This window comes from Alligator sinensis, unplaced genomic scaffold (genome assembly GCF_000455745.1).
Source record: "Alligator sinensis unplaced genomic scaffold, ASM45574v1 scaffold569_1, whole genome shotgun sequence".
NCBI lineage: Eukaryota > Metazoa > Chordata > Crocodylia > Alligatoridae > Alligator > Alligator sinensis.
In genome coordinates, this window is record NW_005841914.1 from 2,425,014 (window position 1) to 2,448,383 (window position 23,370).

At 51.0% G+C, this 23,370-nt stretch overlaps 1 protein-coding gene across 1 annotated transcript in view; it reads left to right on the forward strand.

Annotated features, from left to right (window-relative positions):
• LOC102369537 (ATPase family AAA domain-containing protein 3) overlaps window positions 1–20,412 on the forward strand; it is a 43,931-nt gene extending 23,519 nt beyond the window's left edge. Inside the window, 4 exon segments of the mRNA XM_006018820.2 lie at window positions 1–23; window positions 1,483–1,650; window positions 3,106–3,214; window positions 19,957–20,412. The exon segment at window positions 1–23 is cut by the window's left edge and continues 30 nt beyond it. Of these exon segments, the coding sequence (XP_006018882.1) occupies window positions 1–23; window positions 1,483–1,650; window positions 3,106–3,214; window positions 19,957–20,136 (480 nt within the window). The 3' untranslated portion in view covers window positions 20,137–20,412.
• The last annotated feature ends 2,958 nt before the right edge of the window (window positions 20,413–23,370 follow it).

Here is a 23,370-nt window from a genome sequence, read left to right on the forward strand (position 1 = left end):
CGGACTGGGCAGCATAGCAACAAGTAAGGGCACTCGCTCTGCAGGCCAGGAGCTCTCATCTGCTTGCAGCAGCAGAAAGCTCTTGTGTCGGCTAGCTGGGGCAAGGACATGGAAATTGGAGGGTTTTATTCTCCCTCTCTCCCATTATGGAGTTTACAAAAGCCCCATGCTGAGTTATCTGACCATCACGTTAGCATTTCCCCACTGCAGAGAACTGCTTAGCTCAGTGGGGATCATTTCCCTGTAATCATAATTGCCCTTAAATGCAGCCATTTTTCCCTTTAAACTCCTGTTGGAGTCTTCACCAAAGCTGCCTAATATTGAAACAACTCCTATTGCAAAGGAGCCAAATCAAAAATAGCCGTCTCCTCCTCCAGTGACAGGAAGCCAGTCCCCAGTGATTAAAACCCAATAATGAGCACAGGTAGCAGAATCCACATTGCTCTAGTAGCCTCCTGTCCCTGTGACCGTACTGCATTCCTCTCAGTACATGCCTGGGACTTGGCATCCAGAAGCATTACAGCCTGAAAAGTGAACTGTGATATACATTGGTAAACCCTTAAATTGTATTACTACATGGGACACTGGAGGTCAAGACATGACACCTAAGTGTTTCATGCTTTTGAGCAAGGTCCCAAACCTCAGTTTTGCTATCTGTAAGTTAAAGGCAGAGTTTTGGACCTTCCTTCTTGGAGGAACCCTGAAAAAGCTGTACATGCACAAAGAACTAAGCACAACGAGTATGTAGTATTACACCTTGCTTATGCTTCTTCAGTACTTGCAGCATGTCTGTACTCCCCAGAACAGACCTCACCCTCATGGCCCCAGCAGCAAAGGATTCAATCATGCCACTGGCTTTCCATGCTGTGGTGATGAACCCTTTGGATTTAGTTAGGCTACCAAGGGCCTGTTTGTGTGGTGAGCCTGGGAGTGCTGCCAAGAGCAAGCAGGGGCTACTGTCTAGCCGTCTTAGGCTCAGCATGGAGACAATGAAGATGCGCTCCATGGCGAGGTGAATTTAAGGCTGGGTGCCCCTTCACCCATCTAGAGGTATGGGTAACCGGCCTTTAGCCAGGCTGGATCAGGCTGACATCAGAGCGGTCCGTGATGGCTCACGTAGGAATTCTCATGCTCCAGCCAGCTGCTTCTGTGCTTGATAACACAAGCCTCTATTTCCAGCCCCAGTCTGTCACCTGGGAAGTACTATGAATGCCACTTTCTGCATCACATGTACATTTCCATTGCTGGATCACATCAGTGGGGTGAGATCCACAGCTTATTCAGTGTACGCCAGGATGCTTCTAACCAGCTACGGTGTCAGACTGTGACAGATGGTCTTAATTTAGGCTCCATTGCAAAGTTGTGTGAGTCGTTTTATAATAAAGCCATGAGTGGTGGCTGTGTAGGGCTCTGTGGGCCACAGCAGCCAGGGCTCTCTGCTTTGGATCTGCACGGTACCTATCCTCAATACCTCTTCCCCAGGTTCATGCTTGTTTTAGCGAGTAACCAGCCAGAGCAGTTTGACTGGGCCATCAACGACCGGATAGATGAGATGGTGAATTTTGACCTGCCGCAGCTAGAAGAGCGAGAGCGGCTTGTCAGGATGTATTTTGATAAGCACGTCCTGAAACCAGCCACTGAGGGAAAACAGTAAGTATCCCATCATCAGGGGGGTGGTTGCCTCTGGGTTTTGCCCTTCCTGTCTGACCCCTGTGTTTATTCTGGTGACTGGAGACCACAGCCTTCTTCTCCTCAGCCTGGAGTTTTTGTGTTGCCTTGAAGAGTTGCAGTGAGTCTCCAGGCTCCAATTTGAATTAAGTGTTGCAGAACAGCACCGTGCACCCCAAACATTCTTCTCTCTGGTTCACAGTTAACCAGTGCTGAATTCCCAGCACTTGCCCTAACATCTCCCACTTCAATCTTTTTGCCATGCTTAGGGTCACTGACCCACTGACTTGAATGAAGTAGGGCTCAGAGCAAGTTGACAGCCTGGAACCAAACCCTGATGTCTGGATATTTAACGCTCTGCTCAGACTCCTACCATGTCGCACTGAGACAATCTATATGTTCAGCTATCTTGTCCTTCTATCCGTCAGTCCACAAATGGCTGCAGAGTCAGCCTCCCTAGCAAATGCCCCTTCTTTATGTTGCATATAAACTCTGGAACACTTGGTGTGGACCTCATGAAGGGAAGTAGAAATGGTGCCAACAAGTGCGGGGGATACTAATTAATGAGAGTTTTTGGTAGGGCCATTTTGGTCTTTTGTTCCCTAACTTCCGAAAGGGAGCTGCTGCGAAGAGGTAAAATGGCTCGCGTGGTGCTGGTTGAGCAGTGGGTTGATGCCTCGATCTCATTTTTCAGTCCACTCCTGACACTTTTGCTGGGATACCAAGAAACCGGGTTCAGGAAAGTTGGGTGATCTTAACCATCACTCAGCAGGAGTTGAAGTTGGGTCAGAATTGCCTCACTGCCTTTGGCAGCCTGGCACAAGTTGCTCTGGCCAGCAGTACCCCACATGCAAGACTTGAGGCTTGTCTCAATTGGAACCCCCTGCGGCTACAGAGATGGAGGTGGCAACAGCTGCCTTCTCTTGTCATAGCTGTGTTCAGTCATGGACATGGGGAGGCTGCCATAGACCTTCCATAGCTGAGGGATGTCCCCTCTTCACACCCCTGCATGAAGTAGCAAGGCCAGCAAAGCTCTGTTGAGTAGATCAAACCTTACAAGACCCCTCCAGAGGGCAAGTTGCCGAGCCCTGCCTTTTATTGTGTTGTGGATGCATTTACTTTTAACACAATAGCATCAGTTACGTGTTAGGTGAGTGGTTATCTGAGGGTTGGGACAATGTCTTTCCTTATCCCCTTGTTCTACGCAGCCTCCTGTTCAGGGCTGTCATCCCCTTTTCTGTCACAGAAATGCTCCATGCATGCATTCAACCATGTTGCTCCTTCTACCCAGCCTAGCTTTTCAGTAAGCTGCAACACTGACTTATTTCTGCTCCCATTCAGCAGAAGCAGAGTCCTTTGGAAACTCCCACCCCTGGTATCCCCATTCCTCTCCCAGTGTGGATGCACAGGCACTAACGTGGCTGTTTCTGTCCTCAGGCGGTTGAAGCTGGCCCAGTTTGACTATGGGAAGAAGTGCTCAGATATCGCCAAGCTGACAGAGGGCATGTCTGGGCGAGAGATCTCACAGCTGGCTGTGGCATGGCAGGTAGGTTGGCTTCACTGGTGCTCTTGTAGCTCAAGTGAACGGTAGGTTTAATTGGGGAGTAGTATGATCTCAAATCCATTGTGTCATGAAAACCAAGGCTGCGCCTAACCAGCCTCGCTAAAATGCACCCAGTTTTAGGATGGGTGACTGCAGCTACCTGGTCCCAGGGCACTGCTCAGTGCCATGGGAAGGGGTCTTCCTAACAAGCCACTTCTCTCATCACAGCTGTTCACCTCCTGCACTTGCTCAGACCTTTTTATCCCTCTTCCCATGTCCTGAAACACTTGTTTGGGGAAGCAATTGACACACTCTCCAGGATGGCTACAGAGAGCTGATAGCACCTGGGACCAGTTTTGCATGCCTTGGATATTGGGGAAAGAACCTGAAGTCAGACCTCCAGAGCAGCCTTCCCTTATGCAAGGCAGGGGGACAAGGACCAAAGGGGCAGGTCTGGCAGGATGTTGAACTGGGGATATCAGAGGGCTTCAAGCCATCAACCTAATGCCCAGTGGCAGTCAATAAAACAGACCAAATACTGCTGCATGTAGCTAGCCAGAGCCCAGATCAGATCATTGTGGCTGGTGGTTCACGGGATACAGGCTGCCACTGGGAGTGCACTGAGCAAATGGAAGACACGGGCAGTGAGGAGGGCACAGTGGTCTTTGAAGTGTTGAGATCATGAGGAGCTAGCAGGAAAGCAATGTGTCTATGTGTTCAGACATTTGTGCCTCGGGGTTGGGGAGTGGGGGCGGCGGTAGCGGTTCAAGTAGTTTTGGGATGAATTGACTTTGACATGAGTGTTTCTGCATTTTTTGACATGTGAAGAGCAGCATAGCCGCCAGCTCTCGGTAAAGCCAGCTGAATGTTTGAGCCAGCCCAGCCAAGCTTTGATGTGTGTGCTTGGTGGATTGTCATGCCTTGTTCTGAACCAAGGTCTGCTCCACTTCAGCGGGATAGAGGTTCTCTCCAAAATACTCACAGTGGTCTGACACTGCATGACAGCTGTGCTTCTGCGTGGTCCCAGCTATGGCTTGGGCTTATCTAGGATTTCTCTCTAACACTCCTTGTAAAAGATGAATGTTGGGGGAGGCTGGGATGCATCGGTATTAACAAGAGATGCCAGAGCTGTGTTTTGCTTTAATCGGATCTCCTTGTTGATATGAGCTGGAAACTTGGGCCTTGAGATCAGTGTTTCTGGAAGGGGGTACTTCATAGCTTCACATGCAACTTGGTTGTGTTGGTACTGTGATACCTCTTCACAGCACGGTGGCCCATCCATTTAAGTCTGGCGTGAACGTCCTCAGCTTTCCTTCCGTAGCTCTAGCCTGGGACCAGACCTGTCCCTGAGACCGCCTCAGAAGACCAAGTGCATGTACCGCCTGCTTTACCTTCTCCCCCTCTCCGTCCTCTCCATCCGAGCCCAGGCTTGTATTACATTTCTGGCTGATGAAAAGAGCAGCCCCACACAGGCTTGGCACCAGCTTTATTCTTTCCTCTCATTTTGCCTTCGTGAAAGGAGGGCTTGCAGAATTGCTTGTCTCATTAAAACTTCATTCATCAGCAGCAGCAGTAACATATGCTGAGGTGATGGCGTAAAGCTTGTTGCATTTGAACACTCAGAATTCAGCTTCCTTGACCTTCCATTGGGTTGTAAATCACAATGGTCAAAGCACAAGAGGCTGTTCCTTTCCTACAGCACTGAAACCTCTGCTTTGGGGCAAAGCCCATCTCTTTTGGATTAAAGAAATCTTTCTGAGCTAGGGCAGGCTGCTGGAAGAGAGAGCAGAACTGGGTATTCGCATCTGGTCTTCCTGACAAGCAGAATGCCATAGCTGTTGCAATTAATAAGAAGCTTATGCCCCTGGAGGATTGGTTAGATACTAAATGAACACAATTGAATAGTTAAGCTAATTTTTTGACAAGAATCCAATGTATATTCATCTCAACTTCACTAGAATCGCTACACAGAATTAAGTGTTGTGACAAAAGGCAGAATTTGGTTCTTAAATATGCAGTGTATGACTTTAAAGTTACCAACAAAAAGCTATGCAGTCTCTCTCCAATTACCTGTTCAGGCTGTATATGCCCTGTGGAAATGCTCTTCTATAGAGAATAAGATCCTGCAGTCATGTATCTGTTCTAGATGCCTTTAAAGCACTTGCAGGGGTGTAGGTTGTACTTTAAAGCACTTGTGCATTTATAGCGTGGTAGAAATTGCAACCAGACCTGTTTTTGCTGCGTATCAAAGTGTGAATGTTCTGAATTTTCTTTTCTTGTTTTTTGATGCTAAAGACTTTGCATGCCGACAGGATCTTTGTTCTCAGGAGTATCTGCTTAGGCTGAAATCCCAGTCCAGCATTCCACGGCATGCATGAAGTCAGCAAAGGAGGTTATAACTTTGGGTTGAAAATTAACATTTTGGACCCGTGTATTCTTTTTTTTTTTTTTTTTTTTTTATGTGCATGTGATGCAAGAACAAAGGACCTCTACTAAACCGTTCCTGAGTAATCTACTTGTGCATTGCCTGGAACACCAGTTACTTGTGAAAGGTACTTTTGAGGCGAGTTGGAAACCTTGTGACAGTTTAAATGGTCACAGCTTGTTCTAACCAGTTTATCAATCCATGCGTCTCAGAGTATGGCTGAAAATGAAAACCAGTGCCTTATTCCTTAGAATGCGAGAACATCACTAACATTACTTTTTTCTCTGATATTGTGTGTGTTCTCAGTTAAAGAACCACTGAGAGGTGTGTTCTTTGTGTTATAATTGGAGATAACCTTGATAACTTGATCTGTCCTCCCGATCCTTTGACAGGCTATTCGCTTTGCATTGAATCTGAAAGAGGTGCTGTTTGCCATCAGCTTCCTGAATAGTGCACAATGGACTCAGAGGCCTTTTTAATGTTATACTGAAAGGAAATCCTCTGGTTGTAGGTTTAGAGCCAAAGGTGTGTATTGTTACTGTAAAGTAGACAGCATGAGCCCTAGAAAGGGTTGGCTTGTTAGAGGAATATCTAAGGAGGGAATATTTATACTTCCCAGGCCAAATCCATCAGTGTAGCTGTTGCTGCATGTCTGACTTGCACACAATGTTTTTGCAGCTACAGATTGAGTAATAGCATAGGCGATTTAAGCAGGTATTTTATTTATTATACAACGGAGCTACTGAAGCCCAAGAGCCAAGTGACTTACCCAGGGTCATATAACAGATCAACAAAAGATGGGGAAAAGTATCCAGGTCTTCTGACTCCCAAGCCCTCTACTCATAGCGCAGTCTTTTGGGCTAACATATTTTGAAAAGAGGCTTGTGATTCACGGCTAGTAGATTGAGCACTGAACAGAGTCTAGGGGGCCTGGTTTCTGTTCCCAGTTGGTAAACAGGAACAAGACACTTGGCCTCCCTGCCTCAGTTTCCCCAAGTGTAAAATGGGGTTCATAATACTGACCTCTTTCATAAAGCACTTTGAAATTGTAATCGAAAGGCATTGTGTAAAAGCTGGGCATTGATTACCCTGCAGAAGTCAGGTGTGAAATGTAATCTTGTCCGTCAGAAAATCAATCTCCTCTTGTTCATTTAACCCTTCAGTCCATCCTTTGTTCAACCTATATTCATTAATCCTAGTGGGCTTCCCTGCACCTCTGTGGCTGGCAGGCAGGCAGGGACTGACCTTTATCTTTCTGGCTGGGATTATGAGTGTCCGGTGAAATTGCCCCACAGTTCTTTGCCTGAACAAGCTGGCTGTGCTTTATCCCCAGTGTGTGTGTGTGTGTGTGTGTGTGTGTGTGTGTGTGTGTGTGTGTGTGTGTGTGTGTGTGTGTGTGTGTGTGTGTGCGAGTGGGTGTGTGTGTGTGTGTGTGTGTGTGTGTGTGTGTATTCATGGCAGCTCAGAACGTGTGCTACCACTCCCCATGTTCAAGGTCACAGATAAGGAATTCTGTCTGCAAAATGTCATGCTTCCAGTTTTTTAATAACTTTGCAAAAAAAAAAAAAAATCAGCTGAACTGGATACACTCCTCACCTCCTGGCATGGTCTAACTTGTTTTTATTTGAAAAGAAAATTAGCACAAATTAGCTCTCAAAAGCAGAGTTTGGAGTAGTATTTCTGTCAGCTTCCTAAGCTAAAGTCGGAGGGCTCCAGGGTGGGAATTCCTAGGCAGGCACTGGGTGCAGGGGAAACATTTGGAGGAGCATTATCAGAAATATGACTATGAAACAATGGTGTGAGCATGCATGTTGGGGATGTTGTATGGCTCAGTTGCCATCCATTTTGGAGCCTTCTCCTTTCCAGCTGCTTGTGTTTGCACATAATCTGACGCTGGGCCTAGCAGTCTTTCCCCATAACCAGTCTGTTGGGTGGTCAGACTCGGACCCCTTGCAGAATCCACTTCATCGCCTTCTGGATCATCGCACAGTGCTCTTCTCTTGTTTCCACCTGTCCTGGCTGGGGAAGCTGGCAAAGTTGCAAATCAGGGATGGGTGAAGTCCCCCACCCTGCTTGCTTCAACATGGCTATGAGATGGTGTTGCCTCCCCATAGCTAGTTACCAACAGTGGCTTTGTACAGAAACGGGAACGTGGCTCTTCCTTCTGAGCAAACAACAATTGGCAGTAAACTGGCAATTTTCTTAGTAAGACTGGAGAGCAAAGTCTGCCAATCGACCTGCTGCTGCCATTGTAATCGAAGCTCTTCTATCTCCCGGGCTCTCCCCCAGCCTCAGGATTCAGGTGCGCAGCTGATTGCTACAAACCATCAGTTTTGGCATCACTGGTCCTTTGTCATTTTTCATTTTCTATGAAGGTTTCCCATAGAGAGGAGCCTCCTACAGCTGGCTGCGGGTCTTTTTGGGAGAAGCCAGCCAACAGTGTAAGTAGGTTGGTTTGTCGATAGTTGGCTGCAGCTGCAGTTTCATATTGTTGGAGAAGAGTGAAGTGAATGCAGAGTGTTTCACTCGTTTCCTTCCTGTGTCAGGCAGGTTGGGTCCACACTCGTACTTGCCAGAAGAACTGTTTTGAAGGGCATCCCCTAGCCCTATGCGGCTCCTTGTAATCCAGAGTCTCTCTCAGGAGCACCGCGTGCTTCAGACTCTAGGAAGGTTTTTGCATCTAATCCATTTAAAGTGTGAGAGAGCATCTTCTCTCCTCGGCATCCCTGCCATGAGGAGTTTGCAGGAGACGCCATGGTATTGTTGCGCATGTGTAGTGGTTCCTTGGGGCTACCAAGTGTTTCCACATAGCATTTCAGGTGTAGTTTGATTGCAGGTGAGCTTGTCTTTTTCAGACTTGAGCTGCAGGTGATCACTCCGTGTTATGGCTCAACTTTCATGGGATCTATGGTGAAGGGGGCAGGGGCTGATTTTTTTTGTTCCCAAAAGGTCACAGAATTGCATCCGTCTTGTGGGCCACATTTCCTAAGATAGTCAAGCCTGGCTAACCAAATGTCAGGGGTGGGAGCAGGAACTTCAACCCCCAGCCTTAAAAACCAGCTCCAGCATGTTATGTACATCTGGGGTAGCTGGGGCTGCTTCTCTGGCTTGAACAAAGACTGGTTAGCAGGATTCTTGCTTTTGCTTTCTGACAATACACCCAAGCTGTAATTTCACAGGAGGTTAAAAATAATCGCATGCTGTACCTGTAACAAATTCTCTCCAGAATGATGAACAGTAAGGAATCGCAGGGCAATCCAATACATTTCAGATGGCTAAGAGAGCTTAAAATGGGGATGTGGCATTTTCTATCCAAAATCAGGGACTATACACCCAAACTGAATTTACTGCAAGGGCAGAGTTCTTGTTTGTTCACCAAGGGATAAACAGTTTCATCAATTCAGTCTAAGCGAGTGTGCCCGCATGTGGACTTTGCTCCAATGCCAGTAATTTATTTCACCCCTAGTCAAGGCAACTCCCTTTGGCGATGTAACAAATTTACCAGAAACAATTGGCAAAAATTGAGCCAAGTCATCATGTGCCTGGAGTGTTAGTTTTCTAAAGTATGTACAAGACTCTTCAGGACACCTCCCCATTGCTCTGAGAGTGCGATTGGGATTTTTTTTTCTCTTTTTTTGGTTGCCTGCTTGCTGTCCATGAGACCCAACTGCCAGGATGTCATCACCCAACAACTTCTGTAAAAGACCAGAGTCAGATTGCAAAAGTCAACCAGATCTTCCACTTGACTGTCTTCCTCAGCAGACTAGGATGGGGTTTGCAATGCAGTCACAGTGCATAGCTCTCCCTGGTGAGCATGCTTTGCTCCAGGGAGGTCTCTGAGGTGGGTTGAATCTGTAGCAGCTACACTTCAATAGTGTATTGAGGTTTTGAATCAACCATCCAGGCAGTGCAGCATCCTGTGCTTGTTTTGATATTAAAATCTATTTTGCTTTTGTATTTCTGTGCCTATACTTGCAGGCTTTGATAGTCTTGGACGTTTGCAGACTGCCAGCGCAGCACAGAGCTGGAGAAGTTTGGGGTGAGGAAGAAACCAGCAGTAGTTTGCCAGTGCAGGCTTCTAACATCTAGAAAAGCCTAGGAGTGGTTTTGGGTTTGTGGTCGAGTGGTTTGTGGTTCGGTCGTTAGCTGGGTGGGCAGTCAGGCGTCAGAAGTGAAACCCACTGAGATGCATAGGGCAGCGTTTGCGCATCGCTGAGCTCTTGGATCTGTTGAGTCTCCCACAGTTTTAAGACCTGCTTCCAGAGGGGCTCTGGATTTTTTATTTCTGTAATAAAAGCAGAGACCCCGTAATCTATCATGCCCTGCTCACGTCTTTGCAGAGAGCGCCGTCTTTGCCGGACAGGGATCACATGCTTTCTTGAGTCGTCATCAGCTAGTCATTTAGGGGGAGGTGTTATTGAGATAAATGCTATCGCTTTCCCCCAGGGCTGCCCCCCCTGCACCCTGTCAGCCTTGAGCCTCAACGTGGAGAGTGAACAGTGAATTATAAATTGGATGTGGAAGCTGAGCACCTGAGATGGCTTTATTAGCCCCCCCGGCTGCTTTATTACCTCTTCTAAATCATCACAGGCCCCCTCCATCCCCAAAGTCAGTTCATTAACAAGGTATCTGGTCATTCAGTGAGAAGGGCTGTAGGGACTCCTTAACAAGCCATGCACTGTGCTCCAGGGGGCTCTTTGAGGAGATTCTTGCAGTGCCCCCCACTAGCTCAGCTTTCCTGTACGAGCATCACGGCTGAAATGTGAGCGACAGCAGCACGAACACCACTTCCCTTTTCCCCATGCTCCACAGGCAGTAAATCAGCTCCTGTAGTTTGTTTTCATGCTTTGCTCCCTCCGTCGGCCACCTGAACCCAAGGTCGTTGTGTTAGACTAGTTGCTGGCACCATGCTCGAAAGCCCTTGCAATGGTCTTGCAACTGTCTTATGGACCTTCCAGCCCAGACACCCCCTCCCTGCCCCATCCTGCACAGTGAAGAAGCAGATGAAGTTCTGTTTTTCCCAGGAGTGACATTTATATGGCAGCTTACATACGAGAGATTAGTGCCTAGTTAAAAGGGGGAGGACATGACCTGAAGTTATTAGGAGTGGGTCCATTGTATTAGGGGGAGGTAAGAGTCCTTCCCCTGTTCTTCTGGTAAATCAGACAGACTTGGCTCCTCTTATCAACCAAGAAGAGATCCTTGGCACCACCGTTGACTTGGGCAGAGTAGGGAGAGGCAGAGAGCTGTGTGGGTCCACTGTAGACCTGGAATAGACAGCTGAGGGTCAGGAAGCAGCTAGTCTAATCGGAGGAAGAGCTGTCACGTTCCAGGGATCCCAAGCATGGTGTAATTCAAAGCCAGCATCGTGCGCTGCTCAAGGAGCGTAGCAGCATGATGGCTGGAGGATGCAGCCTGGCTGGAATTGCACGTCGCAAGGAGCTTGCATGGCCTCATGCCCTGCTTAGGCCTAGGAAGGGATCCAGGTGCTTTTTGTGCACAGCACCAAGGCTAAAGGAAGGAAGGCGGCTTGTTTCCACCTTTGGATGTATACAGAAAAACGATCCGGTTGCTGCACTGGCTGTCATTGCTGAGCAAAGAATGACTTGTTTTTTGCAGGGGCTGCTCCACCACGCTTTTCCCCTGCTGCCATGTAGCTGGTGAGCGCTTTAATGGATTTCTTTGATAATATTTTAGGAAGAAGGATTCAGTTTGGTCAGCTCAGTGGCGGCACTCTGAATCCAGGAAGCCAGGCGCAGTCTGCTGCAGTGGGCTTGCTCTGTGATGTTGCAACATCAAAAATTGATTTTTTTTTTCCCCATTTTTTTTTAACCTGCCTTAGCAGCCATATAAACCCTTTCAGAGCTCGTGCCTTTCACTCCTGCTGAGAGCCACTTGTTCCTGCTGCCTTTTAACCTGTAGATAGCGTTTCTACCTCGGCGTCCACTTGAACACATTAGCTGGACTCAGAAGCGACTGCTCCTGGGTGCTATTGACACCGTCTCCTCTGTGCGTTTTCTCTGTATTGGGATGCAGTAAATCACTTTGCTGGGTAAATGTTTTGTTTCTATTGTGGCATCTCTCTACCTGCCACAGAACACAGAGAAACCTGAGAGCTTGGCTTCCGGGAGGATGCTTTGCTAGCGAAGAGCACACGAGTGCCAGGTAAAGCTGGCTTTATGGGAACATCTAAACTTCTGTCCAGCAGTGTTAAGTGCGTTGGACTGTGACTGTTACCATCCCAGCCAGAAAGTGGAGCCGGGTCTGTGTGTGGGAGCCAGTAATTGGTGTATAGCTGTGATTTGCAACCAGGAGGCCACAAAATACTTTTAAGGGTACCATGGGGTGCAAACACATAGACATGATGGGTAAGATAAACCCAGAGGTTTCAAATAGGAATCCATAGCATCATAAACATTATGCCCTGCTGTGGACTCTCTGAGTTCTTTGCAACTGAAAAATTGCTTTAGTATTTTTTTCTGTAGTCAAAAGTGAGTGAAAGCTCAGAGCTGGCATTTGGGGAGGGGAGCGCGCTTCAGTGTACAAAGGTTGAGAATCGCTGATGTATAGTGACTGCTGAGCAGGGATCCAGGTTGGGAAATGGAGAAAGACACAGATTTCCCTCTTTACCCAAGGAAAGTATGGGTTTTTCATTTTAACAGAGAAACCCACAGATTTTGCAGCTTTGCACCAAGCTCTCTACTGGCTCGCAGAGTTCCCACCTGCAAAGGGTGGGGGGCAGGGAGCGAGAGGAGGGCTGTCGGGCAAGGGGCCCCAGGCAGCCTGGAGAGCAGCTCCTACAGGTCGGTCTGGTGTGGCAGCGGGGTGGGCAGGGGGCACGTCGCCAGAGCAGTGCGGCGCTCTCAGTGGCAAGGAGCTTCCATGCACAGCCCCGCTGTGACCTGCAGCTCCGGGTTGCACCCACTGAGCTGTGGAGGCCCTGGGGGAGGGCAGCAGGGCGGGAGCCCAAGCTGGCAGCACGCAGGTTGTGCCCCCCATCCTATGCACAGATCTGGGGGATGTGGGTCCTCCCTGTCCCCTTGGGGGAGTGCACACTGTGGCAGGGAGCTGGCCCCACTCCAAGCCTGCAGCTCTGCACTCCACTTCACTGCAGCAGCTGCTGTCTCCTGCGGGCAGTAGCCGGGGCTTGGGCGCTGCCGCGGGGGGCAGGGAGCTGCGGACCCTGGCCCTGTAGCTCTGGCAGCTGGGAGCCCCCTCCAACAGGGCTGGGCGGGGGCCAGAGGCCTGTGGGTGTGGGGCAAGGGGCACCAGCAGGGCCAGGGGGCTGTGGCTTGGAAGTGAGGGGCCTGGGCCTGCATTCTGCAAGCGAAGCGGGCAGGGAGAGCTCTGATTTCCCATGATGATAAACCCAAAATCGAATACCAAAATGTATAGGTATTTAGAATTAATTTTATTACAGAGATTGAGGCACGGGTAGGCTTCCAAATTGCTTTAAAATTGTAAATATTTAAAAACATTGTGTTCAGCTGATATCTAGATCTATATATAGATATAGATCCATATATATTAGTGGCGTTTCATTTTTATCATGGAATTTAGGATTTTAATCAGAAAATTTGCAGTTTTTTATAAGGGAAAACCAAGATCCCAGGTGATGAGCTTGGGTGTATATTACAAGATGTTCCCAACATCTCTAGTAGCGGGTGCTCAGCTGAGATTAGGACCATGTTACGCTGCTCCTACAGTGTAGATCATTTCTGAAGAGCATGCAGCCCAAATGCAACCAGAGAGTGACACCATGACACCTTTCCCAGTGCTGTAAGCTGTTTACTGGCCACCAGGTCCAGGCTGAGAGCACTTGCCTCGAAGCCCTAGAGCAACAGTTCTGTGGAGGGGCCAAGTGAACTTTTATTTGTGCGGCATTGCTTCCTTTGATTGAGAAGAGAAACACTTTACCAGCGCATAAAGGCCAAGGCAGCAGGCGTTTCCTGTAACAAAGCTGCAGCTAATAGCCCTCTGCTTTTCCTCAGGCTGTCAGTGCTCAGAACCCATCATTAATCCCTGGGAATGACCTCCCCCTCCGTCATTTGTTCCTGAAGTGATCTTGAACTAATGTGCACCAGGAGGGGAGCTACAGTAACTTTATTTCCTTAATGCTGTTACCCTAATTACATCCTTAAAAAGCGTGTGGCCGCAGCAGCACAATTAAAGCAAGTGTCTATAAAAGGACAGCAGGTAGGGCAGGAGGTTGCAATGCTCATCTGCTGACGTTACAGCATGTGAGAGCTTGGGAAACTCCGTCAAAGAATAAGCAGGTTGCAGATTCAACGCCAGCCCTCCTGAGAAAGACGGAGGTCACAGTGGGGCGTGGGGTACGCGCTCCGTGGCGTCCCAGCACACATCATGTCGCCTCCCCCAGTGGCCAGATGGGACCTCAGCTTCCAAGAGACGGCTGGGTGCTCTGTGCATGAGCAGAGCTGGAAAAAGGAGGAGGATTTTTTTTTTTGCCCTGAGCAACTTTACTCAGGGCAAACACTTTACTACATTCCCGAGCTGGGCTATTGAGTCTTTTCTTCTGTAAACCCCCACTATAGGATCTTGCGACTCCTTATTCGATCTGTGCATCTGTAAAAGGGTTCATTAAGCAATTTTCTGTAGCTAGGAGCTGTGCTTTACAAAGCTGCCTTTATTCCAGGCTCTGCTGTTGACTTGTGACCTTGAGGAAGGTACTTGAGCTCTGCCTCTTTTCCCATTTCAGAGGTATTTGCCTGTTTTTGTCTATCCCTGGGTGAACACAGCTGTCTAAGTAGCTATCATTACCGTACTTGGAGCTAGTGTTTCAGCTGCAGACTGTAGTAGGCCCTAAGCTGTTTGGAGATGATATAGTTCGGCATTTGCTTGCATATGCTTGACCAGAGTCCGGGAAAGAAAAGTAGCAGCACAGGAAATGAGCAGGCGAGAGAATGTCATAGGTGAGAAGAGTTTAAAAGGTAGGAGAGAGAGAGAGGTCAAAGGTAGTCTGCTAACAGTCACTTGAAGTGCATTTAGTGGGTTTATGCCAGATAGAGCTGGTTTAGAACAAGGCATAGCTTAAATGAGGGCTGAAATTAGACCCATTAATATCAATAGTGAGAGAAACCCAGTAGACACCATTATATATTTTCTACCCATACTTAGCCAGTTTTTGAAGTCAAACTGTGTAATCAAGCTTAAAAAAATCCAGCTCTTCTAAACCGGCTGATATATATGTAAAATTAGCTAGCGTCGTTGTATTGGATCTGTATCAGCACTGACGTGGGAGCTCATTGGATTATCAGTTGCAGCTGGAATAATGCATTTTCCTGCAAAGGAAGGGCTCAGCTTTGTGTAGCGCAGCCGTAAATCTGGTCTCGGTCATGCAGATAAAATTACCTGACCCAAACACTGCGTCAGGATCAGATGTCAGCCCTCCGGCAGCCTCAAGCCTTGGCTGAGTGTGCAAACAGGCCATGTGGGACACAGTGGATGTTCCCGTTCCTTGGCAAAGGCGCCCCTTTCCTGTGCTACTAGGGATTAGGCCACTTGCAGCCAGCTCTAGGCATGGCTTTGCTTGAAGGTTTTACATTGTAGGGGCTTCTTGGTGCTGCAGGGGGTGTTTTTTGATGGCTGTGCATGAGGGTTTGAAGTGGAGATTGTGGTGCCGGTGGCTGGACTCAATGGCCCTGGTGGCTCCTTCTTAGCTTTGTAGCCCTTCACACATTTGCATTGTTTCCGCCTTACTAACCCCTTTGTGAATGAATTCAAGTGCTGCGTGTTCAGGATCAGGTTGGAGCCGCAGGACCTGCTGTAGCCTGAAACCTAGAGCACCAGGAAAAGGCATCCAGCAAGGCTGTAGGCAGAAAATCACCCCACAGGAGCCACATGTTTGTGAGATGCTCTAGTTCAGTCATTTCACTCCCAAAACCTGAATTCCTATTGAATTCCCCAGGCTCAGGCACCCGTGGGAGGGGCTGGGTAGTCCCACCGGTTCTCTCGTCCTCCAAAACCCCTGGATAAGTTCTCAGTGCTGACACTGGGGAATACTATGGGGTTTCTTCCCTAGAAGTTGTAGACCAGGCTAATCCAAAGTGGGAGTGGGCATGGGGGGAATAAACACGGGAAGCCACGACGTCATCCTTCCACCTTCCTTTTCTAATCACAGCTACACGGTAAAGCTGGTAACCAGATGCGGTGAGCCAGGTGCTCTTTAAAAAGCCCTGAAAGCAGCCTTGAAGCAATTGTCTGGAGGTATTTTAAGCTTCCATGTCTTGTCTAGATGAGCCTGTCATGACGGCTCCCAAAATCGAATGTGTCTGAAGACTTCAGACAACAGTCACAGAATTTTCCCCCTTTGCAGTGGTGGATGACGCCAGAACAAAGTACTGAATGGGAGCCATTCATCTGCCACCTTGTCTCTGGCTACATTGCATTATGCCCCTGATGCGACTCAAAGTGAATCCCCGAAGTGCAGAGCTTAATTGCAACATGCCAGTCACTTAATTTGTTTCAGGTTCATGTATATATTTTCTTAATTAGTTTTTTCTCCAACAGTCATTTGCTGCGTTGCCGGTTGCAATCATTAAAGCTCCTTACGGGTGTCTCAGGCAGAGCAAAACGATGGGCAGCATCTGGACAGCAGCATTTCCTCTCTAAAGGAGCAAAAGAGTAGGTTTAAGCAACGCCCAATGCTTCAGTCCACAGGGTCTGTCCTCTGCCTGCCCAAGGCGGACAGAGGCCATGGTGTAACCAATTTCCTTTCTTAATTCCCAGGGATTTGACCCCCCTGAAGCATGCACAGCTTTAGGCAGCTGTCCCAGTTTTTTAAATCAGCAGCAGCTCTGAAAAACTGCAGACAGAAAACACATCCTATTACAGAGCTGTCCCAAAGGCATCTGACTGGGGCTGCACTGAGCTAACAGGTGAGGGGCTGGAGCTGCTGGGCTTCCATAGATGAGGTCTAGGCAGGGTGTCTGCAGGGCAGACAGCGCATGCCTAGACCTTCCACCCCCGCCATGTACCTCAGTTCAGGGCAGCAGCAAACCCTGCTATTCCACTCCCACAAGTCTGCAGTGCAGCACAGGTCTCCCCTGTGGGGCTGGAGCCCCCACACCTCTGCACATGCACCTCCGTGTTAGCTTGCTTGACCCCCTCCATCCTGTAATGGGGTAGCAGAAGTGTGCACAAACCCAGGGTTGCGTGTTCCACCCAGGGAAGCAGGGCTGGACCCCATCGAGCTCCCACCCTAATTAAGACACGATCCAGGGCAAGGGATGCTATGGGTTTGAATCTCCTGTTTGAAGTCCAGGCAAATGGCTGCAAGGGTCTGATCCCTGTGTAGGCTGGGTTCAGAATCAATCACTGCTAATGGAAATCCACTGTGGGTTCATTGCTTGTTGTTAGCTTGGTCCCATTCCTCAAGTTTCTCTGATCCTGGATAATCAGCAGATAGAGTCTGTAACACAGCCAGCATTCGGCATCATGGAAATAGACTTCCAGACTCAGACAGAAGGTAGTTGGGCTTCCCCTTTCTCTGTAGGGCATGGCCCTTTACCTGGGATCTCTCAAGTATACATATTTACAACCTTTTATAGAAGCAGGACATTGGCTGCCGTGGTCCCCCTGCTCTACCTGTGGCAGGTTAGGGAGGGTGTTATATCTCCTGTCAGGCTTGCCAGTAGTTTTTTCCAAGATGGTGGATTGTCTGGGATGGTTTGGATAGGGATGATCCTGCCTCAGGCGCAGGGTTGGACTCGGTATCCTCTGGAGGTCCCTTCCACCCCTGCTTCTGCATGATTCTCCTTCTCCCTGGCTCTTCCTCTGCTGACCTGGCCAGGACTCCATTGGTTTCCATGGCTAGAATCGTCTTAGCCACTTCCAGCGTTACCCAAACTCCTGACTTTTATGGCTTCAGTGCAAACCCACTGCCGTGCTGCCTTTGCCACTGCTCTGGAACAACAGCCAAGGAAATGCACGTTGATTGCTAGCGCTACCCGCTGCCCACCTCTTGCAAGAGTCCCACACCATCCCCACGAGAGAGGCCTGCTCTTTTGTCCTAGAGCTGGGATTGCCTCCTAGATGGAGACGGGATGCAGCTAACATTTCTTTCATTTTGTGCCCTTCTCTTCCTCTGACTTGTGTGACCTTTCCCTCTGTGTGAAATACTTGTCTTCTGTAGGCGGGGAGGCTGTAAAGTGCTGGGCGCTGGAGGGCGGGAGAGAGGTTTTTGGAGCAAGCTGGGCTGTGAAGTAGCGGCGCTGGTAAACATCACTCCAAGGCTACCGCTGAGCTTATCGGCTTCTCTTCCTGCGGGTGGAGGTGTGGGCACCAGGTGGGTATCATGAAGGGGGTTCATGCCTAGCTCCGTAACCGCTCCCTGGCAAAAGGGAGGAGGAACCATTGATTTTTGCCTCTGAACAGCTCCAGGGCCAAGTCCAATTTCTCCAGCTTGACCAAGTGCAGGGCAGCAAATGGGTTAAAATCTGTCCGTGCCGGAGCCCAGCGTATGAATACAAATGAAGCCAGGCGTTGGTTTTCAGTACGTAAGCTGCTCCCCGAAGGCGCCGCTGCTTTCCCCCATTTGCTTTCCTGACAGCCAGGGCCTCGGGCTTGCTATTTATAGAAAGTCATTGAGAAAATCAGCAGAGCGTGAACTGCGCCGCTTCGGTTGGAGCCTCCACAATGGGATTGATGGGCTCTGCAGCGTGGGGAAGCAGCGGATGCCGCTGGCCTGCTCAGCCCAGGGGCGTGCACGCGTCACGCTCACTCCATTTTAAATGCCTGAGCTCCCTCCCCGCCGGCTTGTGCCAAGAGAAGTCAGGTAGCCGCTTTGGAGAGCTCTGGCAGGCCAGATGAGCCTTCAGCAGAGGGATGCTCGGGCTGGATCTCAAGCCTATCCACAGCCTAGATTTCACAGCAGGGTGGGACAGGTAGGGGCACGATGCTGTAAACCGGTCATGAATATTTATGGCAGATGGCTGGTCATCAGGGGATGCGGCAGGGCAGCCATCCCAGAGTTGGGGCTTGAATCCGTAGGACCAGCTTACAGCATCCATGCCCTGTCGTCCTGTGTCGGGGTGCTCCAGCCCGAGTGCCCTCCCAGGGCCTGCGGGCCGATTGCAAACAGCTGCTTAGGTGTCCCTGGGTTTGCGCAAGATGAATGGGCCATGGAGGGGAGGCTGGCAGTGCTCTGTGCTTGGTTTTGCTGGGGGTGGGTGGGCACTCATTCCCCAACTGCCCCCAAGAGCTGGACCAGGAGCTGCCGTCCTCTCGGAGCAGCGAGGTGGAGGCTGATCTCTCCCTAGGAGGCATTAAAGGAGAAGCAGCGTGGGTTTCACAGCCGGGCTGCACCACAGCCCTAAGCAAGGGATCAAAGAGCCGCCCAGAAGGGAGGGATGCAGAAGGCGGTGGTCTGGCCCCCTTTGAGCCCCCCTGCCTTTGGGAAGGGTCGGGTTGGTGGGAGGATCCTTGCCAGAGGAAAACTCCTCTCAAAAGCCTGCTGCAGCTGGGGCTTAGCCAGGACCCAGCTGCAGCAGCATTGCAAAACTGCAGACGGACCAGCCCCAGACTCAACACTGCGAAGGCGATAGGTGCCCATGGGCAATGCGGCACTGCCAGAAAGGTGACCCTTTTGTTCTCCCCCATTTTGGTAACTCCCCATAGCAAACACTTGCAGTGAACTGGGGGGAAGCACTATGTGTGTAAAAGCATTTGTGCATTCCAGTGCTGCTTTGTGATCGAACACTTTTTTTGTCACAGTGCAGAGGGCTGTAGCTTCTCCTGTGAGCGTGCATTGGAAGTGCAGGGCTTGTCTAGCCTGCTTTTCCTGGAAGTGCTCTAGTGTCTGGGTCATGGTGGAGTTAGTCGGGTGGTTGGGGTAATGCACAGTGCAAGGCTTGAGCAGGCAGAAAGCATCTCTAGCGAGGCTGCTCCAGCCCTGAAGGTGAGGGATGTGGCTGTGAACCCAGATGTTTAAAGGGGAGCTCCCCAGCACTCCTGGGGAAAGCTGTGTACTCCCGGTGCATCTCCAAGTCTGCCGGGAAGGGCAGGGAGGTGAGATGTGGGGCTCCATGCGGTGCCAAAGAAAGTGCAGGGGATTGAAGCTGGTCACAGTCTCCTCCACACTGGGGGCTTGCTCTGATCTCAGCAATCTGCTGCAGCCGCCTCCGAGCAACACACACGCAGAGATGGACAGGGCTGCTCTGCTCCAGCCCTTGTGCTGGTAGCCCGAGGGCTGCAGCCAGAGCTGTGCGGCTGCCCAGAGCAAGGGGACCAGTCCCCGCTCCACGTACTGCTGCTACAGACGCCCCATTCCTAACCACCAGTCTTCTCTTCCCCTCTGCAGGCCGCAGCATATGCATCGGAGGACGGGGTCCTCAGCGAGGCCATGATCGATGCCCGCGTGGCTGACGCTGTGCAGCAGCACAAGCAGAAGATGGAGTGGCTGAAAGCAGAGGCTGCAGAAATGGGCAAGCAGCCCGGCAAGGACCGGCTGATGCCTTTCCCCACGGGGACCTCTGTGTGAGAAGCGGCCTGCAGGCCCCAGACTCACATGCATGGGGTGGGTGGAGGCCCAGCCCAGAGGCCTGCTGGGTGCGCGTGTCCCTGGAATCATGTCAGGGTGAGGGGCGGCCATCGCTGCTGGAGGGGGCACTGCCTGCCTCCCCCCTCACAGTTTTATACCTCGAGGTAGCACCGGAGATTATGGTGGTTTGGACGAGGCCAGTGCCTCCCATTAAAGGAGCCCCCTGCCAAAGCGCCGTCGCCCGACTTGTGCCTCTCTGCCGCCACTTGCTTGGAGACCCAAGGTCGGACCCCAGTGCCCCAAATTACTCCCACCCTCCAATGGGGCTCGGGGCAGGTTTGGGACCAGTGTGGGGGTGAGGGTGGCATGGCTGTGGCCCATGGGCTTGGGGCTCCAGGGCTGCCAGCCTGGCATGCTCACAGGGGTGACACTTGCCCGTGTGCCAGAGCCACTGTGGGGCCATGGCGTGGCAGGGTGGAGGGTGCCAAAGCAAGGGGGTCTTGATGCACAGGAGGACAGGAGCAGGGGCAGGAGCTGCTAGAAACCATTGGGAGGTTTTCTTTAATGGTGGGAAGAAAAACGCGAGCTCGTCCTGGTGAGGGGAGAACAGCAGGCGCTCCCTTCTGTGGGCTGGGCCCCAAGGGGCTGAAGTCGGTTGTGCCGAGCGGGGTTTGCTCGGGCAGTGGAGCATGCACAGAGCAGGGGTCTGCTGGTGAATGTAGGGCTGGTCCCAGACAGAGCACCCTTGCACCCGGAGCACTCTGCCCCGGCCTGAGCTGCCCAAGGGCAGGGGTAGTATTTCCAGCCGTGGCTCTTAGTTCATTTCCCCAAGTGGCCGCATAGCCCTGGTGCAGACAGGCTTTTAGGATTGCGCCTCCCTAGCAGTGGTGTTTCTTCTGTTTGTTCATGTGGCCACTGGGCTCTTCCCTCCTTCCCAGGGTGAACCCAACAGCTGTAAGCTTCCATTTGAAGGTAGCAGTGTCATCAAGCCACTGCAGTGGAGGTGGCCTCCTCCAGCAGAGTGTGTGGGTACCAGCCAGCGCTGCTGCTGCCTCTTTAAACCAGGCCTTTAAGAAATCCATCTTGGAAGCCTGTGCTGAGCTCCCAGCCTCCAGGAGCTGTGATTTCATGCCCCACTGCCTGCTGAATAGCTGTGCCAGTTGCCGTCACTGCTGCTGTTAATCAGGCTAGAACGTAGGCGCGGGGGGAAATGAAGTGGGGGGATGCTGGGTTGCATTCACCGCCCAGCGGCGGTTTAGAGCCCAAGACCTCTTCGCCTTCCCCAGCCTCAGCCTGCCCCGTCTTTGAGTTTAGCTTGCTGTCAGCTTCGGGAATAATTGATGCCCGGGGAGGAGGCAGCAGCAGCTGCCTAGCAGTGTAACACCGTGCGGGTCTGAGCTGGCCTCGAAGGGGTGAGGTGACCTCCCCTCTGCGACACGGTGTGAGCGATGAGCTAGCGGCACTTTGTTAACACAGGTTATTCTACTGGAGAGCGACACTGGACGCAGACGGATCCAGGGCCATCCATCACGCCGGGGCAGCGCAATGAAGTGTCGTCCGTGCATGCGAGCATTGGAGCTGGGAGACAGATTTATAATGTGGTCGTTTATCTCTTCCCCCACTCTCTCTGCCAGCCTTTACAGTATTTGCTTTTGAACAGCAGCTGGAGGGAGAAGAGATCCATCAGGAGGGAGCCAGAGATGCCCACGGGCTGTGTCTAACCCAGGCTTGCCTAGATCGTGCGACTGTTGGGCGGTGGAGATGCCTTACAGGAGCCAGTCGCTGGACCGGGCAGGAGATGGTATACGCTTCTCTCTTCCCTCAACTAGAGAATAGTCATGCTGAGAGGGCCTTTTCTGCCTGGCTCTGTCTCTAAGCCCCTTGGCCAAGAGACCAAGGCTGGCATAGGTCCTGCTTCCCCTCTGCTGTAGTTGAGGCTGCAGTCCTTGGGCGTGGGGCTTTGCTCCATACTGCCCAGGCCGTAGCTGTGCAGGGACTGACATGGCCTTGGACAGAATAACTGGGCTTACAGGCCCCTTGGCTTCCTCACGTTTCTGCTTTAGGGCAAGTAAAGGTCAGGGCCTGCCTGCACGATGGGACACCAGGGAAGTAGCTACGTCCATGCAACGCCCCGTGTCCATGCGTTGGTTGGCCTGCTTTGAGCCTGGGCATGCATGGGTGCCTCTTCCTTTGGGCTGAGGTTACCCGTGTCCTGGCTATTCTCTCCACCAGCCTCTAGCGAAGCAAGACACAGCCATGCTGGGCAGAGCGCTCCATCCAGCCAAGACCGGCTCCCAGCCAAGGCCCGGGGTTCATCGCCCTCCCAAAGCTGCAGTTTTCATCTTGCCTCGCTGTGCATCCTGCGTGTGAAATGCCCCATTCTGCACAGCCCATGCCCCCCCGGACCGGCGCGTAGCAAGACCTAGAGCCAGGCCCCAATGCATCTCAGCTACAAGGGGAGTGCTGCCTGCTCCACTGACTGCCTCCGTGAGCCAGATGCCCTCTGCCACTGCATTGGAAGCCAAGTCTCAGCCCCTGCAGCCTCCGGCAAACGTAAGTGATGGGGTGGGAGCAGTTCTTCTAACTTCCTAGAACTGCTCCCACCCCAGTGGGAACATCCAGTCCTAACATCATAGATTCATAGATGTTAGGGTCGGAAGGGACCTCAATAGATCATCGAGTCTGACCCCCTGCATAGGCAGGAAAGAGGGCTGGGTCTAGATGACCCCAGCTAGATGCTTATCTAACCTCCTCTTGAAGACCCCCAGGGTAGGGGAGAGCACCACCTCCCTTGGGAGCCCATTCCAGACCCTGGCCACTCGAACTGTGAAGAAGTTCTTCCTAATATCTAGTTTAAATCTGCTCTCTGCTAGCTTGTGGCCATTATTTCTTGTAACCCCCAGGGGCGCCTTGGTGAATAAATACTCACCAATTCCCTTCTGTGCTCCCGTGATGAACTTATAGGCAGCCACAAGGTCACCTTTCATCCTTCTCTTGCAGAGGCTGAAAAGGTCCAGGTGCCCAAGTCCCTCGTCGTAGGGCTTGCTCTGCAGGCCCTTAACCATACGAGTGGCCCTTCTCTGGACCCTCTCCAGGTTATCCGCATCCCTCTTGAAGGGCGGCGCCCAAAACTGCACGCAGTGTTCCAACTGCAGTCTGACCAGCCCCCGATAGAGGGGAATTATCCTTGGTTCTGTTCGTCATGCATCTGCTGATGCACGATAAAGTGCCATT